Here is an 18,063-nt window from a genome sequence, read left to right on the forward strand (position 1 = left end):
AGAGGGATCACTGAACATAAATCACTGTGCTCTTTGCATAGTTTTGTGCCGGGAAAGTCTTAAGCTGGAGGATCCACAAGCACTTCTCATGAAACACAGATTCTCACAAAAGAAATCAAACTGTCAGAAACGATCTCTCAAGCAACTAGTTTTATTTAATTTAAACGTGAAGCACATCCTGATGTTTGTGCAGAAGCAGGAAGCAAAAATGATTTATCACTGACGGTTTTAAAGTTGTGTAGAAAGTAAGGAAAAGATTACAAAGGAATGTATTACAAAATTTTCCTGAAATGACATAAAATTGGGACATTGCTTTTCAAAGAAGAAATAATTAATCATAGAGGTCTTTCTTTCGAGAAAGATCCAGGTGCACGTTTTGTAAGAGCCACAGAAAAACAACTTCATGAGCCATTTGCAAACCAAACACTGGGCACGGTGCACTTGAGCGTCAGTTATATGTAAAACCAACATGAAGGCATGACTGTAATAGCAAAGGAAAGGTGAGATGCTTTTGGTTACTAAAGGGAGGGCTGTCAATACGTTTGTTAACAGCAGAGAGGGTAAAGGTTAAGAGCTGGTAATCAGTCCGTGTTTGAGTGAGGGACGAAGTGTATCAGGGAGGGAATGACCCCACGGAGCCGTACAGTTTGTGTGATTTTTGTGTGATGCTTGTTCAGCAGAAAAGTGGCAAAACATTTCTGAATGATATCAGCGAGCTGGTATAGATAAAACCCACTTAAGGAAATATCTCTGCCAGACTCTGAATGGATACACACTCATCGCACAGTCCCCATCCTCCCACCAGTCTCAGACAGCTTCATCTTTCTTGTAGACTCGGGGTCATCTGCCAGAGACCTGTTATCAGTGGCCCAGCTTAGGTCTCCAGTTGGCATTAATCTGTCATGATAAGTTTACATCTGCTCAAATTGCTGCATTGGTACCTTAAGCTTCATTCTAGTGCTGATTTGTGTCTGGTTTTCATGTTTTTCTGATCCACGTGTGGGGGAGCATCAAGCCTGTCTGACTCGCCGGCCTCAAGTCACAGGTTGCAAAGCCTCTCCTCCTCTCCCTCCACCAGACTCCTGAACAAGAGAAATATACAAAAACACAAAAAGTAGGTAAGTAAGGAGAAACACACACAAAACAACTAATCACAGGTCTACTAAATAGACAAGATGTTGCAATTTATTGAGGTTCAATGGTTATTTTTGAGTTTGAAAACACAAAATTACACAATTCCCTTATTATTCAACTAGCGACTGCTGTCTGTGTTATGTTTGCATGTATTATTCATCTGCAGATTGTTTGGTCTATAATATATCATAAAAATAAGCGGAAGTTAATGTCTAAATGTTTTTATTGTCCAACCAACGCTCAAAAACCCAATGATTTATCACATAAGACAAAGAAAACTAGAGTCTAGAAATCAGGAATATTTGACAATTTGTTTGAAAAATTACAATTAATTAACTAGTTCTAGTCAATTTAGTGGCTCCTCGTGAGCTTTTAATCATAAGTCTTGATGATTGGTTTATCAAATGCTGTTTCCAAAGTCAAGAATGAACTCAGAACCTCCACTTTTAAGCCAACATGTATGAGAAGTCACAGAAGGGTTTAGAAACCCCCTCACCCCTGTAAAATCTTAACATCTGCAGAACATTTCCATTACAAATAGCAAACTACATCTGATGAAGACCATGTGATATGATCGAAAGCTTCAGAGCAGCTGCTAAATTGACTTGGCAATGAGATTGTTTGGTCATACATGATCATAAAATCAGACATCTGATTTCATCATTTGTGCTTTTCTGAATATTCTTGGTATATTTACAATTGCAGTTAATATGAATATTTTGAATCTGCAACAATGGCCGACTTGTTATATGGCTGACTTGTTAGTAAGTCAGCCATTACAGTAGTCACTGATTGCATCCCCAGCAGATACAGTTTTCTGATTAATGAAGTCCTATATATACTCTCTTTTATGCTCTGGTCTAGTCTTTATCAACTCCTGAGTGAAATATCGCTCCACTGTGTTTAACAGCTAGTTATTAGCTCTGCTGTTTGGTGCAGTTGGCCTGCTGCATCATAACATTGGAACCAAAGCCAAAACCAAAACCCAAACATTTATTATAGCAGATTAAAAATAAGACCTGTAGTCATTCACTACTAAGCATACACTTAGCAAAAACGGATCTTATCTTCAGCTGAGCTACTGGTTGCTGCGTCATGTAGCAGTTTGTGCAGACCACAATGAACAGCAGAATGAATTGCAGTGTAATATGGTTCACATTAGCAGTGAGCAAAAGCAGTGAGCATCTTCCCAAACTGCTCTGAGATGCTTTCACAGGCGATAAGGCACTCAGTAATGGCAGCCTGGGGTCATTAGGGTCTGTTGTGCTGACAGTTTGCCACGGCAGAGAGCATAAACAACCACCATTTTCATTTCTTATTCATGGTTTTAATCACGGATGACAAAACATCCAGTAAATAAAGAAAGGGAGAAAAAAAAAAAGTTGGCATTGACTGTGTGTCTTTCCTGCGCCTTAAATGTCTTTGGGACAGTCTGTTGGGTAACGAGAGGGTATTAAAACTGTGGCGAATCTGGAAATGTGTGTAAGGGGTGAGGTGTGTGTGTGGAGGGGGAGCGCTGACATTAACAGGCTGGCGTGGAAAAGAGCTGGCAGAGGCCCAGCACACAGCTCTGACAGTGTGCGGTCCTCTTTCCCCATTCTAATGAGGCACTGTGAGGGTCTGAGCTCAGGCCTGAAGCAGGGCCCCCTGGGGGTCATATGCAGTCGGATGGGCGATTCAGGGGCTGCAGGAGGAAGTCCATGGCAGCGCGCTGAGATGGCTGAAGTACGTCACTCCACATACCAGGATGGCAGATGGTTAAACAACCTCAATGGAAGGAGGGAATGGCATGAAACGTCTTCAAGGTCGCATACAGGAAAGTGCATCGTGACCCCAGTTGTCCCATGATGTCAGCCTTTTGTTTGCAGAAATATCTTGTTATGGACGCAGCGGATGTCCAGGTGACAATATGAGACAATATTGGACTCACACACCGGATCTTACAGAAATTCTACTTGTGTTATTCACGGCGATGCTCATGCAGACAATGGACACGTCATCTACACATCACCAGACGTTTGCTTCAAGATTCGCTCATAAGTAAAGAATGTCAAAAGCAAACAGAGCATCAAGTTAATTTAAATCGAATGAAATCATCCCATGATCATTATAATTCTCTATGACAGGTTTATATTATGTGTGGCACTTTATTGAGCACCATAGGGAACGCCTGTCTTCATTTTGAACCCCCTGCAGCCGAGATGGGAATCTACAATTTATGTTATGGTGTCTGCAGGTTTGAATTCTAATCAGAAACTACAGTAGAGATGACTTCATGACATTAACACATTTAACAAGAGAGGACAAACTAATCAGTGAAGTCACCTTTTGCTGTCACAAAGATTTTTGATCTTCTCTGTTAAAATTACACTGTGCTGTACATGTCATTAGGTGTTAAATATATATGTTAAATTTTAAGAGTCTCGTTTAAGAATAACAACCTGCAGTTGTACCGACATGGAAATACATTTGAGTTATGAAGGTATGGAGGACACCAGTAAGTGTTGTGTATTTAAGGCAGCTTTTCATACAAATGTTTTTGCACTGACATATTATGGTCTGCTATAGCATATTGAGGAGTTCCTTTAAAATAATCTTCTGACACTAAAACAACTTTGAAAGTTGTGTTTATAAGCACCAAATCCTACATAGTGTGCCTTTAATGTTAGGAGTTTTATTAAGATGTACTTGCATGTATCAATTGTCCACAGGATCACTGAATCAGCCAAAGTTACTTGAAAGCCTACCTGGTTACCTTTGTGATATTGATCTGAGAAGCCCAGACCATGTCCCATCATTTACTACCCCGGCTGACTGACCTGTAGGCAGTGATCTCTATCTCTCTGGCCATCTTCTCACTGAGCAGCTCCTTGTACTCTTCACACTGCTCTCTCATCTGCGCTTCGAAGTCAGCCTCCTGGAGCCTCATTTCTTCTATAGTACACTGAATAATACACACACACACACACACACACACACACACACACACACACACACATATATATATATGTATGTATAAAGCATGGGGAGGGGGTGATTTGAGGTTGAGATGAAATGACAGAATTGGTCCAAACCACTGGTCCGTTACTGACCGTGATTGCAATAATCAGTCCACATTCATACCTCCAAGTCAGCAATCTCCTCCATGTAGGCGGCCTTCTTCATCTCAACCTCGTCCTCCAACTCCTCGTTGCATTTTTCAAGCTCTGAAAGCTCCTTTTGTAGCTCTGAAATCTGCAGAAACACAGACAGCACACAGAAATAGGTTTTCATTCAGAACACAAATCTCTTTATTCATGTTGGTAATAATAATGGCATTCTCTTCATGGTCATTTTCAGCTGCCCAGAGTTGGCAGGAATTCAGGGTCTTGCTCAAGAGCACTTCAGTTGAGGAGATGATTGTCAACACAGCTTGAACCTGAATCTTCTTAGTTTAAGAATAGCCTCATTAAAGTTTCTTTAATCTGGGGTTCACTAAGGGCCAGACGACTTACAACACAAGCTGAAAACATCATCTGGCGTACAAGCTGATTCAGCAAAAGTTTTACCTGGAGTGTTACATGGAGCAACATTAACATTCATTTGAGTCCTGTTTCTGGTCATCTGAAGTATGTATGTCCAAAATGTACTTTTCTTTTAGCTTTGTTTTGTTCTCCTCCACGAACTCCTTCGATAAATATAGGGGTTTTAGACATTAGAGATGTTTGAATTTCTGCTAACTGCTAACTTTGTCTGTTGTCGTCTGGTGCTGAACACTTGCAAACAGTGGGTTTATCAGACCTTTTTTTGCTAGAAACAGCTGCTTGCTGCAGCTGGAAACAGGGATGACGTGAACAGACTTTGCAGCTGCAAAACCAAAACAATGAACTAAAAGAGGCTACAAGGTCTGAAGAGCTGGAGACAGCACAGTTGGGTGCTAATTCTCTGTTAATTTGTCAGTAGGAGATACTTTTATCCAGTGTGGAATACTTCAGATCCTTACGTTATGTAGCAATAACACACTGTAAGAAAAGCATTTTAGTCCAGGGTTAGTCCTACACTGAAAATGTTACTTAAGTAGAGTATTATATATTACATATACACATTATATTTCATGAGCTGACCAGACATTTTTTGTAAAAGCTTAATTTTTTAGTAGTTGAATTTTCTTTTAAAGCAACTATATATTAAAATGGAGGTGACAATATTTCCCTCTAAAATACCATGGACTAGAAGTGTAATGTTGTATAAAATGAAAAAAGTGAAATTTGTCCTTGAGTAGAGGGCTTGAATAAATATACTTAATTAAATTCTACCACTGCTCCTTTCACATTTAAGTAATTTGATCCATTGTTCTTATTGTAATTTTTAGATGAACTCCTAAGAGATTATCTTTGAGCACAAAAAAGTTTTTTACGGTTTTAGGATAAGGGGGTTGTATTTATACAGATTTTAAGGCCCCATGAGGCAAATTTGTGATTCTGGACTATATAAATAAATTGGAGTTTTCCAGTCAATCCGACCAACACAGATTAATACAGGTTACTTTACTTCTATCACAAACTAACACAGGAGCATCCCTCCCCTCGTGTCTGAGGTGCGTTGTCCTGCCGTGAGTAATTACAGCAATCACACAAGTTCAACAATTAGCTGTCACAGCCAGATGGGGGATCCAGGCGGTCGTGCTCGTCTTTCAGTGAGATCATATGAGTGGAGGAAGACCTAGTTACTACTCACAACCTGGTCGAGTCATTTACTCACATACTCCTCCATTCTCCCTGGCATGATTATAGAAGTCTGGGTGGCGGCGTATGTGCAAGTGCGTACAACTCCATCAGTGCCTGCTCTATTATATACATTTCTGCGTCAGGCCTGATTTCACTGCAATCTGTTTGTTTGGCCATGTTGTGTCTCAGTGAGAAACCAGACCCGAGGCATCCATCACATGCAAGAGAGGAAACAGAGCAGATCAGGCCGTGCTGTCCATCCGTCAGGCTGGACTGAGCAGAGCTTGTGTGCTTGCTGCATGTTAGAGAAAAGTAGGCGATATTGGGAGAATTCTGCTGTGTGGTTACAGAGGTTCGCTGTTTATTTAAAGAGCTGGAGGTACCGATACAACCACAGTAATGAGAACCAAACTGCCATGTTTGTTACAGATGTGGTAAAGGCTCAGCTGTGGTTTGACCACTAATGGACAAGACATGGATGTAAACTTACTGTTTCCTGGAGTCACAATTTGATTTTACTGGAGTCACAATTTTCTGTTGTTTTTCTGTCTGCACACTTTACTGGCATTTTCTGCTCTATGGATCAAAAATAGCAGTTGTATTCCCTTTCTTTTATTTAAAGAGGAAGTATCCAGTCATTGTGTGTGTGAAGTTTTAAGATTTCTATGATGCTGCAACCGCTCTGAAAGACTGCTTAATAACTGTGGACACGGAGAGTAATAAATCCTGTCTGAGCTGAAGCCGAGGCCTTTCACATCTCCTGCTGAAAGTGTCCACAGAGTAAACACTCCGGTCAGCAGGATCCCCCACACTGTTGCTCCGCTGTCACTCAAACCCTCTCCACTCCCTTCGCCTGCTGTGGGAAACAATTCATTTTCACTATTAAGTTTGATTTAGGGGCTGATGGGCGACACAGAGTCAGTTGTGGGTTGTGAGACTCCTCTTTTCTTTGTAAGTAAAGTGGTGGGAAATTTTATTACGGGAAGCTCTGAATCAGTTGATTGTGACTAAAGGTTTTAAAGGAATCGTGCAACTTTTTATGAAATACACTTTTTTGCTTTGTGCGGAGTTAAAGAAAATTAATAACAACTGGCTCATAGAAAACAAATTCTGCCTACCAGAATCTCTAAAACTCAGTAATTACAACACATTTGATGTTGTTTGGTTGATCCGTCCAAAAAAATGTACAGGCTGATTAATTGTGGGTTGCTTGACAACAACATTTTATGCTAAGCTAAGCTAACTGCCTGCTGGCTCCAGCTTCATATTTAGTTTTAAAGCGACTCCTACCTTTCTTGCATTTCACACAGCACTTTGAAAAAACTTGAACAGCAACAACCCCTCCTCCCTCCTATGTCCCACCCCCGCACACCCTTCCCCTTCCCCTCCACAAACGCCCACTACAATAGTTTTCTGATATAGTTTTGTTTTTCCCCGTGGGAGCGCCTGGAGGTGGAAGCCGTGGCCCACTTTTGTCGGTCATTGTCAGTTGCTACTGTCTGTTTACAACTATCTCCGTGGATCATGGATGTATTATAAATCCGTGGATCCACAACAGACTCTCTTCCGGGTGGGGGTGCGCACGCAATTATATAATGCGGAAGGGGAAAACAGGCAGGTCGCTCGGCCAATCATATCATTCGGACTGAATGATATGATTGGTCAGCGTTTTCTCAGAATATTATGAGAATGGAATAATGTTTTGTTTCTGTGCCTGATGGATCTCTCTAACATTTTAGAGTGCCATTACCTTATTAATAGCATTTTAACCTAAACAAAAAATGTGTAAAAATGTAACAAAGGTAAGGGTAGCTTTAATGTAGCTTAGTATAAAAACTGGAGGCAGAGGGAAACAGCTAGCCTGGCTTTGAAGTAAACAAAATTCCCCATAATGAGCAATTAAATGTAATTTTTGTTTATTGGATGGATCCACCAAACAGGATATAATGTGTTAATTAGTGAGCTTTAGAGGTCTTGATGCTGGTAGGTGGATTTTTTAAACTTCAGATCCAGACTAACTATTTCCATCTGCTTTCTGTCTTCATGCTAACCTAAGCTAGGTGGCTGCTGGCTTCATATGCAGCATATAGACATGGAAGTAGGAAATGGAATTGATCTTCTCATCAGTGTGAGCCCAAAAAGTCTAACTCGTCTTGTTAATTATGCAAAGACATGAGTTTTAAAGGTTCAGTTCAGATAAGTTTGAAAAACAAAGTCACATTGTTTTGGTTTGTATTTAGCCGTACAGATAATTTTGGTCTTATTTGTAGGGAGAAGTTTGCAGCCAGTTTATGAGATTCACAAATTCAATGCAGGTGAACATGGTGCTAACAGCAATGAAAACTTGTCTATTACCTAACCTAACTTAACTATTTAAAAATTCAACAGAAAAAAATGTCTGATATAATGGATAATTGACCAAACCATTTTTTCTATGCTGTGAGCACCACAAAATGAATTTAGTTCAATTTTCATGCATTCAAAAAGTGTTTTCTGTTGTTTTTTTGTAATTTGGGTGGACTGACCCTTTAAAAACAGATAGGAACAAAGTCCACTAACCAGCATCTTCAATTCATTGATGTCCTCTGTCTTTGTCAAGTCTTTGACTGTTGACCCCGCAGCTCCTCCAACTCCCACTTCTCCATCACCACTGGGAACATCAGCAGAGGAGGATACACCTCGCTCAAACTACAAAGACAGAAGAAGAGTAATCAGGGCAAGTCTGCAGGAATAATGAAAAAACAAACAAAAAACATTTAAATCTCAGCTGGACTACATATGCACAAGACCATGCAGGATAGTGCTCTCTTTTGGGCAGTTAAGTGCACTTTGACAGAGGAGCAAAGAGCAATCAGAGTCTCTCTCAGCTCTGATGGGTAAACCTCTCCTTGTATACACCACATTCCTGATTAGATGGAACAAATGCAGCAGAAATGAGGGTGCACAGGTGTGTGGGAGTCAGCCAGCAATCACCATTACTGTTCAAACCCAATAGCAATCATTTCAGCATCGAGACAATTGCGTCTCGTAATCGAGGCCAGGCACAGACAGAACTGTGTCCAGCTGGCGAGGGAAGAGACGGGAGGGAGAATAGACAGCGATCGGGGGAAACGAGTGGCTGGCTCCAACAGACACACCTACGCATCTAGACAGACAAATGTATAATACAAATACATAAATACGGAGGAAAGGCTTCAGCCTAGCCTCTAAATAAGAGAGAGATACACACACACCACCGTCCACTCCAGTGCAGCTGAGGAGCCTGGGAAGGCGGCCAGCAGTCTGATTACAGCCCTGACCTCTGAACTGGGCAGACATCCTCGCCCCAGAGGAGGTCAAACCCACTGGAGCTATAGTCTGACCCCAATGCAGCCCCTTTACACACACACACACACACACATCACACATCACACATCACACACACACACACACACACACACACACACACACACACACACACACACACACACACACACACACACACACAGGTAGACAAAGGCATTCTGTTCGGGTACAAAACTGCCCCTCCGATTCTCAAGTTCTTCCCTGGTGTTGTGTTAAGAGGGAAAGAAAACAAGAGGGAGTATCGTTGTGTGATTTGTGAAAGTTGAGATTTACATCTGGACCTGACCGGGCAGTTTCAGAGGAAGAGGAAGGGCGATGTGATGAAAATAGGAGGGGTCAAGTGGTCAGTAGGAGGATGAAGTTGGCAGCTGGTTTCTGGATTGTGTGCATGAGGCTAGTCTGAATCCATTCATGTGAGTGTGTGTAGCTTAAAGCCAGAAATAGGATTGTGATTCCAAAAATGTACACAATCCTGCTACTGTAAAGCATTTGGCATGACGAGGCTCCAACTGCATGACATGTTTATGTGTTTTCATGCTACACTGTGTCGTACCTGCAGGCTCTCAGCCAGCTGGCAGTAGTACTCTTTTACATCCAAGGCTGCAGTGATGTCAGGGCTGCCAAATTTAAGAGTCGCCACCGCTCCTGTAGTCTCTTCAGCTGGGTCCAGCAGATCCTCCACTGCCTGTTCATGCATGCCACACATACAGTACAAATACACAGTGGAGTATTTAGATACTTTACATGAGTAAAAGTAGCAATACCACACTGTAAAAATACTGTGGTACAAGTATAAGCACTGAAACTGTTACTTACTATTTTATAAATGATATAACATATTAAAGTATGTTATTAAAATGCACTTAAAAACTGGAATCAGAGAATTTTGACATTTTTTCATAACAAATGAATCAACACAATTAATTGATTATTAAAACAATTGGCGATTAGTTTTCTGTCAATCGAAATCTAAGAAAATCTTGAGAGGAATACTTTGACATTTTGGGAAATATGCTTATTGGCTTTTTGGTTAGCTGAGAACTGAGTTAAATGAGTTGAGTTGGAAAAATCGATGATACTGCTTTCACATCTGTTCATTAAGATGCTACAGTCAGCAGATGGTTAGCTTAGCTTAGCACAAATACTGGACACAGGTGGAAACAACTAGCTTGACCCTATTTTAAAATCGTAATTTCTTTTTTAATTCGCTCATTAGTTAAAACCAACAATTCTTTATTTTACGGTACATTAGGTGCCAGACATTGTCTTGGCTGAGACCAATAACTTCCTGAGTCTCCATTGATTGCCTGGCAACTGCTCAGAACCGAGACACAGTCTGGCACATAAGCCACCATAAAAAGTCAAATAGTATATTTTACACTTTCATTAATGCATGAATTAAAAAAGCAAGATATAATGTGTTAATTAGTGAGCTTTGCAGGTGCGGGTATATTGATTTTGTTATGTTTGGAGAGATTTAGGCTAGCTGTTTCCCCCTGCTTCTAGTGTTCATGCTCAGCTCAGCTAACGTAACTAGCTGCTGGCCAGAGAGTGGTATCAATCTTCTCATTTAACTCTCCGCCAGAAAGTCAATAAGCATATTTTCCATGATGTCAAACTTTTGCTTTAAGTTGTGTAGTAACTACTACGTGTAGCTACTACTGGTATAATCAAAGTATAAAGTAATATTCTAGTACAGTGTTTGAATAAATGTACTAGCTAATGTAGGTTGCTAGAACATGCATTAAAAGACATATCAAAGACTTCAAGATGTACATGTTTTCAGCTTGCAATATGTCTCTCCTTTAGAAAAAAAAAACACAAAAAAACCCCAAAGGTAAATGAACTGTTACAGAGCTGCAGTGGCAGTCGTACATTTTTCTCCCTTTTTTCCCTCTACCTGAATAACGACATGGCTGCCGATTTGTCAAGGGAATGTGGGGTATCTGGAAGTGCTGATAATAACAACAGTTAATAAAACAAAGGGAACTTCTGTTTTCATTTGGTATTCAGCCGCATTTCCCGGACTGTGAGTTATCGAGCGTGTCCCAGAGGGAGTGTGTTAAACGCCGGGCGGCCTGGCTTTGCAGAGAAAAACACAGTGTGATGGAGTTGCTCCTGCTTCAGCTGCCTCTCTCTCTCTCTCTGCCTACAGCCTCTAGATCTGATACTGTGGTGCGTCTGTCATCTCCTGGCGAGGCGGAGAATATTATAGAAGGTGAAGTGAGCAGGGTGTGTGCGTGAATACACTATAGGTAATGATGTGTGTTGCAAACATGTTTAAGAGTCCGGGATAAGGACTGAATTGGGCGAATTTTGATATGCAACACAATTCACTCAGGACTCCTCTTCATCAGCCTCACTAGATTACAAATGTTGTAATGTGTTGTAATCGCCTCATATCACTACATCTCCTGTTCACATGGCTGTTTTTGGCTCCAAGTCCTCACCAAGGTGACTGGGGTCATCACAGCTGTGTTTGTCACCACACGTCTGGGCATTTCTCCAACACTCCTGTCTGACCTAAGCGCTACATTTTGTGTCTTTTTATGGCTGTAAACCTCCAAGTTTCATCACACTGCAGCTATATATCTTCTCTCTCTCTCTCTCTCTCACCGTCTTGTGCTGGGCCTCCATGTTGGCCAGCTGCTCCTCGTAGATAGCCGCTTGCTCCCTCAGCGCCAAACACTTTGCTGTCACAGTGTCCACTTCCTGCACAGTGGAGGAGAGAATCAAGTTACACAGAAACTGAAAAGTAAAGAAGTTCAAGTCAATTTGTGGAGGTGTCAGATAGGAACACTCAGCACCCGATCTATGCGATACGGTGCAGTTTGGGAAGTAAATTACACCACAGGTTGAATTAAAGTACAAAAAGTACTCCTTTCCACCCTGAACACCCATTAAAAGGACCATCAGCACCAACACATCCACCCTGTTTCACTGAACAGCAAGTAGACACTGCAATGCAGAGGAAGGGGGAGGAGGAGGAGGAAGATGAGAAGGAGCCTAACTAGACACAAAAGCCCTGTCCACCAATCCATTCGCCAGCAGGGGCTCGCAGCTCAGCTACTCTTTTTAAAGAACTGGATTAATTGGTGTCGGATGCAATTAAACATGCAGAGAGGGCTGGGTGGTGAAATTGTGGAGCCTCGCTGGGAGGACGGCAGGGTCCTTGATGGACAGCAGTAGAGCAAAAATTTCAAGCAGCAGCTGGAGATTATCATGTTGCAAATCACATTCTGTGCAATTTTAAAGCAATATTCATTGATTTTTTTTGGCCACTTGGGGGCAGCAGAACAAGCTTGAAACACAACACTGACATCATAACAGTATAAAGTTATGGTTGGCTACTTTTAGCATTCGGGAGATACAGATCAATATTAGTGTTCATTTGGAGTCAGTATTTACTTACCATTTGACTCAACTTTGGTCTCTATCAACTCCTGAAGGAAATATCTCAGTCTTTAGCTCCTAAATTCTCCACCAGCTAGTTGCTAACTTTGTCTGTTTACCATTTGGTGCTACACAGGTAGCATACAGCTGTTTTGAGCTTTTTTTTACTGAAATGAAGCTGTGAGAGTGAACCAAAGCCATAAAGTTCCAGGTCATAAAACCAAAACAATGAGCTGAAAGGCACTAAAATGCTCCATTGAGCATGAGGGCCTCTGCAGAATCGGGTGATAATTCTCTGCGGGTTTGTTACGATAAGCGGCGCCTTTTACATTACCCATGAGTCATGTTACCCAGTTTTAATAATAAATAAATATATTGATTGATGCAGCTTTAAATTTCCTTAAAAGTGTAATTCAGTTCTGGTGAATGGACTACAAGGTGCTTTTGTACCTTTGCAAAACACTTTATAATTCACAATTCTCCTGTCATTCATCCATTTAAACACACACACAGCGATGGCAGAAACCTGGTGTTAAGTGCCATGGTCAAGGACACTGAGAAGATCTGAGGACCAAACCAGAAACCATGCAATGCTATCAGACCAGATCATCTAGATGGATAATCTTCAGTATCCCTGGAGTCTGCTCTGATAAAACGCTTGGACGAAGACAAACTTCATTTGGAAACGCTGCCTTCAGATCAGACATTCAAGCATCACATGTAACTGAACGTAAGTGTTTTAAATCATCAAGTTTTCATATTTCTTTAGTTCTTGATCTGTTGTGTTGGATGTGAGTGTTGTAAATTAGTGTGTTTTTATGTAACTTTGCAACACATACTGCACAGGTCTCTCTTGTAAAAAGAGATAATGTATCTCTAGAGACTTAGAGGTTAAGTAAAGGTTAAATTAAAATGAATTAATTAATAGACAACCCAATCTAGACCGCTCCTGATTGCCTCTAACATATCAAAGAGGGTGAATTTAAAAACTGAATATTGTTTAAAACTCAATTCATTTGTTCAACATGTAAGACATGACTGAGTTTAAAAATATCAACCTTGTAAAAATCACTAAGATTATCCAACAAGACCACAGAGGCCATGAAAATGAAGTCGAATTGGCAGGAAAGAGTCAACAACAGCCAGTCGTTTACTTCAAAACAAGCCAAACATGTCTGGTTTCATCACCGTCAGTCTACCATTATGTTGAGAGAACTGCAGCTACAGTCGTTGTGGGCTGAGCTGTGTAGTATTCGCTCCTCTCCTCCGCATCTCTGCTCTTCCTCTACCTCCCTGCCGATTTCCCACCAAGTCCTGTCACTCTGCAGCTGCTTCCAATTCACAACCAGAGAGCTCAGAGCCAGCAGGAGCATTACAGCACCATATTACAGCTTGCATTACATCTGTATGGGAGAAATTAAAATGCCCCCCCACCCGACCCCTCCCTCCCTCCCCTCATCGCATCTGGCCCGGCTGGGAAGAGATGGGCTCAGGCATGTGTGGGAGGGACGAGGGAACGGAGAAGTTGGTGGCTCAGGTTACTGTGTGACTGCTGCTGATCAACAACCAACAGAGGAGCAGCTGTGCAGAGTTTCATTTGACTCATCAGCAGGCGGAGAGACGCTTGACAACACTGACACCTAGTGCTGAAGGTGCATTATCACACACTTCTCATAAAGGTTTTTAATATTATTAACCAGCTCTGTTTTTAACTTACACTTACCCATCTTCAACTTTAAAACTAAATGTAACCATATCAAGGCTTATTCTGTACTTGAACATTAATTTTATGCCTCAACCAACATCTAATAATAATGATAATAATAATAATAATAATAATAATAATAATAATAATAATAACTTTATTTTGTATAGCGCCTTTCACGAAACCCAAGGTCACTTCACAACAACAATAAACACACATTTACATCATCTACAGCCAATCGCAGCATTTCTGCTCATAACCTTCATTCATAATTTACAGTCTATGAGGTGTTTGAAAGAAGTCTTAATTGTTAATGACCTTCTACGATTTATCACAGCTGAAATCATATTCATTGTGTTGCCTGCAATACAACAATGGATTCAATACGCAGTCAACTAAAACTCCCTTTCATTATATTTTTTATTTTTACCACAGATCTTCCTCGGGAAAGTCTGATGAAGATTGTTGAAGATTTGTTTGAGGAAGACCTGTAGCTGCTTGACATATTGCAAACTACAGATATAATTTAGAGGAGTTGAATTGATGTTTGTATCCAGCAGCTCTCCTACTGACATTATTCAACTTTACAATAAGCCATCAAGTCTTTCCTTGTAAATGTCAAAATGTTGTTTGTATTCTTTGTTTGCTTCGAAGACCTTATAACTCTGACTTTGAAAGGTGCAATAGAAATGAATTATTATAAGTCATACGTGGTGTGTTTTTTAAGTCTTGCCTCATTGGATATACAGGTCAGACTACCAGTTGATCGACCTTGAGTTTTCACTGCTTTACTGAGCACAGGCTTTAACTCTCATATAGCACTGGATATTTCAGGTATGTACAGTCCAGTGCTGTAGTTAATCAATCTAATTGAAACACATCATTGCACATTTGAACAGGTCTATAAATATCAATAAAAAAGCAGCAGATGAGCCCTTACACTAAAAATGTTTGGTTTTGTGGGGTTTGTGTCACTTTCTTGACCCCTTGTAGTCTGGTGCTTTCCCTCACTAGTCTTAAAACATGCTATTAGGTTAATCATTACCTCTGTGACATCTTGGCGTTCCTGCTGGAGGAAGATCTTTTGCTGAGCAACTTTCTCATACTCCTGCTTCAGATGCTGCAGCTCTCTCTGCAGCTCTTCTGTGTCACACAGAATCTCATCCTGCAGGGAGACGCAGACATGACAGTGATGTATCTTGACAAGGTCACACATCACACCTGCCTGTCACTGTAAAAACTCAAGTATAACTGATGGGATGTGAAATGTCTGCATAGGTTGTGCATGTGGATTCATGTGAGGTGTCGTATGAGAAAACTAATTTAGAGAAATATGCAGCGGACACACCCAGCAGTATCTTACCCTCTCCACACGCAGTCTGTCCACCACTGCGTCCAGGCTGAAGTCCGGTACAGCCACAGTGGTGGTGAGGGTGGAGGAGGCTTGTCGATCACTCAGCTTGTCCTCCAGCTCCTCAATCTGACACTCAAGAGACTCATTCTCCTCCTCGAAACAATGAGCCTAAAGGACACAGAGACAGTTACAAGATAGAGAAAATCAGAACAAGTTCATGCTGTTTATAAAAAGACATTCACAATGTCTACCTAGAAGAAAGGCGAGACACAGTGGAGGGAAAGTAAAGTGCTCATGTGCCATGGGGAGCAGTCACAGATTTTCCCCATTAGGCAAGGTAGGAAAATGTCTGGGGCCCCAAACTAAAAGACCATAGATATATTATGATGTTTAAATATGAAAACAATTTAATCATGTTACTATTCTAACTAATTATACCCCAAAATAACTTAATAATAACAAAAAGCCCCCATAGCACCTAATAGCAAAATATGCATGCGTGTACTACTCCTTGTATACTTCTAGTTCAGAGTAAAACTTTGCACTACATTTACATGACAGTTAGATGTTATCCTGCAAATTTTGATTTTACTCCCAAAATATAACAATTAAAATGTAATGTGTTGTTATACACTAAACTATCATATTGAAAATAGTATTACACATCCTAGGATAATAACATTTATTAATTATACAAGGTGAACTACTGCAAATTAATTATATTTTATACACAGACCCTGATAATTCATCTCTTTCAGTCTTCATTTTAAGTAAAGATTTGAATGCAGGACTTTAATAGTGTGGTATTAATGTTTTTAACATTAACAGTGAATTGTGATACTTCAGGAAAAACTGCAGAGTACTTTTTCTGACACTGTCAATACCAACATTCCCAGTTAGAGAAAGGCTGAAAATAAAGCAAGATGGAGTTTGACTGTGGTTCCCAAATCACTAAATTCACCCCTGGTCACAGTAAAGTTCTCACCAGTTTAATCAGCCTGACCAGTCGGTCGTTGAGAGCAGCAATGATGGTGCGATCTTTGACAAACTGGTCCAGACCCTCCTTGCTCAGCGCCCTGGCAGCTACGAAGTCCAACTTGTCACAGTCACAGTCGTCAGCAGCCGCACCCCTGTGAGAAGGACACAGAGTACTGCAGGAGATGCTTTGGAGGATCCTGGAGACTAGCTGACCCTCCTTCAAGGATAGTTAATGATTTTTTTCACCAAGTACACAATAACAAAGTGACTACAGTGAATAAATGAACTACAATCAAAACATTTCAGCTGAAGCATCAGGAATTCTTTAAATGTTTCAAGGCATTTCTGCTCATCCAGTCACAGAGGATGAATGTTGTTGACCAGGATGATGTCATGTTTTTTCCATGAACACAGAAGGAATTTGTCACCTTCATCTTCAACATCATTACAAACAAAATTAGAGGAGGATATCTGAAAATATGATACATCTAACATGTAGATTTTAAGACTTTTTTTTTTTGATGTTCACAAATTTCACAAAACACTTTCAATACTGAACAAGAAACTCATCTGTTCTGGATCATATATTGTACAAAATAACACTTGATTATCATTGAAGGGGGAGGAAATATTGGCTTATATGGCTTATATTCAATGTAAAGTTTTCATAAGGTCATAATTCAGGAAAGACCTATTTATTTTATTAGGGAAATTTCACACCCATCAAGTTACATCTCCTCATTCAACTCCACCTTTTAAGTAGTTGAAACTGAATGTTATGAGTCTTTTAAACTTAACTTCTCTTTGTTTGTATAAAGAAGTCTCACTAAAATTAATCTTTTATTTTTTATTCTATCACTCTCCGATGTAACTATTGTTAAATTAACTGGTATGATCAATTGTACTCCTATATTTTTTTTAAAAAGGTCATAATTCAGGAATGAAAAGCCTGAACTACAAACACAATAAACCCAAACAACCATGTAACACCCAAATTTTGCATTCGTTAAAAACATTGACATGACATATTTAATCATAGCACAACACTCAAACCTGTGTCTAACATCTTCATATTTTAAAGCCCGATAAGTCCAGACTTGCCAACACTGACCTGACGGAGGCCCGGTACTGGCCTGCACACTGCATACTGGAGCTTCCATTTGGACTCCAGCTCCCCTCCTCAAACAGCTTGCGGTAAGAAGACACTCTGAGCATGGCCGCGGCTTTGGATGTTTAGCTACAACACAACAGGCAAACAGTGGCAGCAGGTCTGAGGAGGATGTTTTATATCTCCAGTCCATGAGAATGTAGCACTGTGGTGAAAGATCTCTCATCGGCCGCTGAGGAGACTAACTATAGCGTGATCATCAGCCAGCAAAGATTTCACATGGAACTGAAGAGTGAGCCTCAAAATCCTTTTTAAAAATCTAACAACAGGATTTCCACAC

At 40.5% G+C, this 18,063-nt stretch overlaps 1 protein-coding gene across 1 annotated transcript; it reads right to left on the reverse strand.

The window, feature by feature from the left end:
- Nucleotides 1-984: 984 nt before the first annotated feature.
- vimr2 (vimentin-related 2) lies at nt 985-17,867 on the reverse strand. The gene is made up of 10 exons (XM_053323471.1): nt 17,727-17,867; nt 16,623-16,767; nt 15,647-15,805; nt 15,329-15,448; nt 11,802-11,897; nt 9,739-9,870; nt 8,400-8,528; nt 4,258-4,368; nt 3,954-4,078; nt 985-1,082 (listed from the first exon to the last, which is right to left on the reverse strand). The coding sequence occupies exons 1-10, from the start codon at nt 17,828-17,830 to the stop codon at nt 1,040-1,042; spliced, it is 1,164 nt and encodes a 387-aa protein (XP_053179446.1). The 5' UTR covers nt 17,831-17,867; the 3' UTR covers nt 985-1,039.
- Nucleotides 17,868-18,063: the final 196 nt, after the last annotated feature.

The sequence above is a fragment of the Scomber japonicus genome, chromosome 8, assembly GCF_027409825.1.
Source record: "Scomber japonicus isolate fScoJap1 chromosome 8, fScoJap1.pri, whole genome shotgun sequence".
In the NCBI taxonomy this organism is placed as follows: Eukaryota; Metazoa; Chordata; class Actinopteri; order Scombriformes; family Scombridae; genus Scomber; species Scomber japonicus.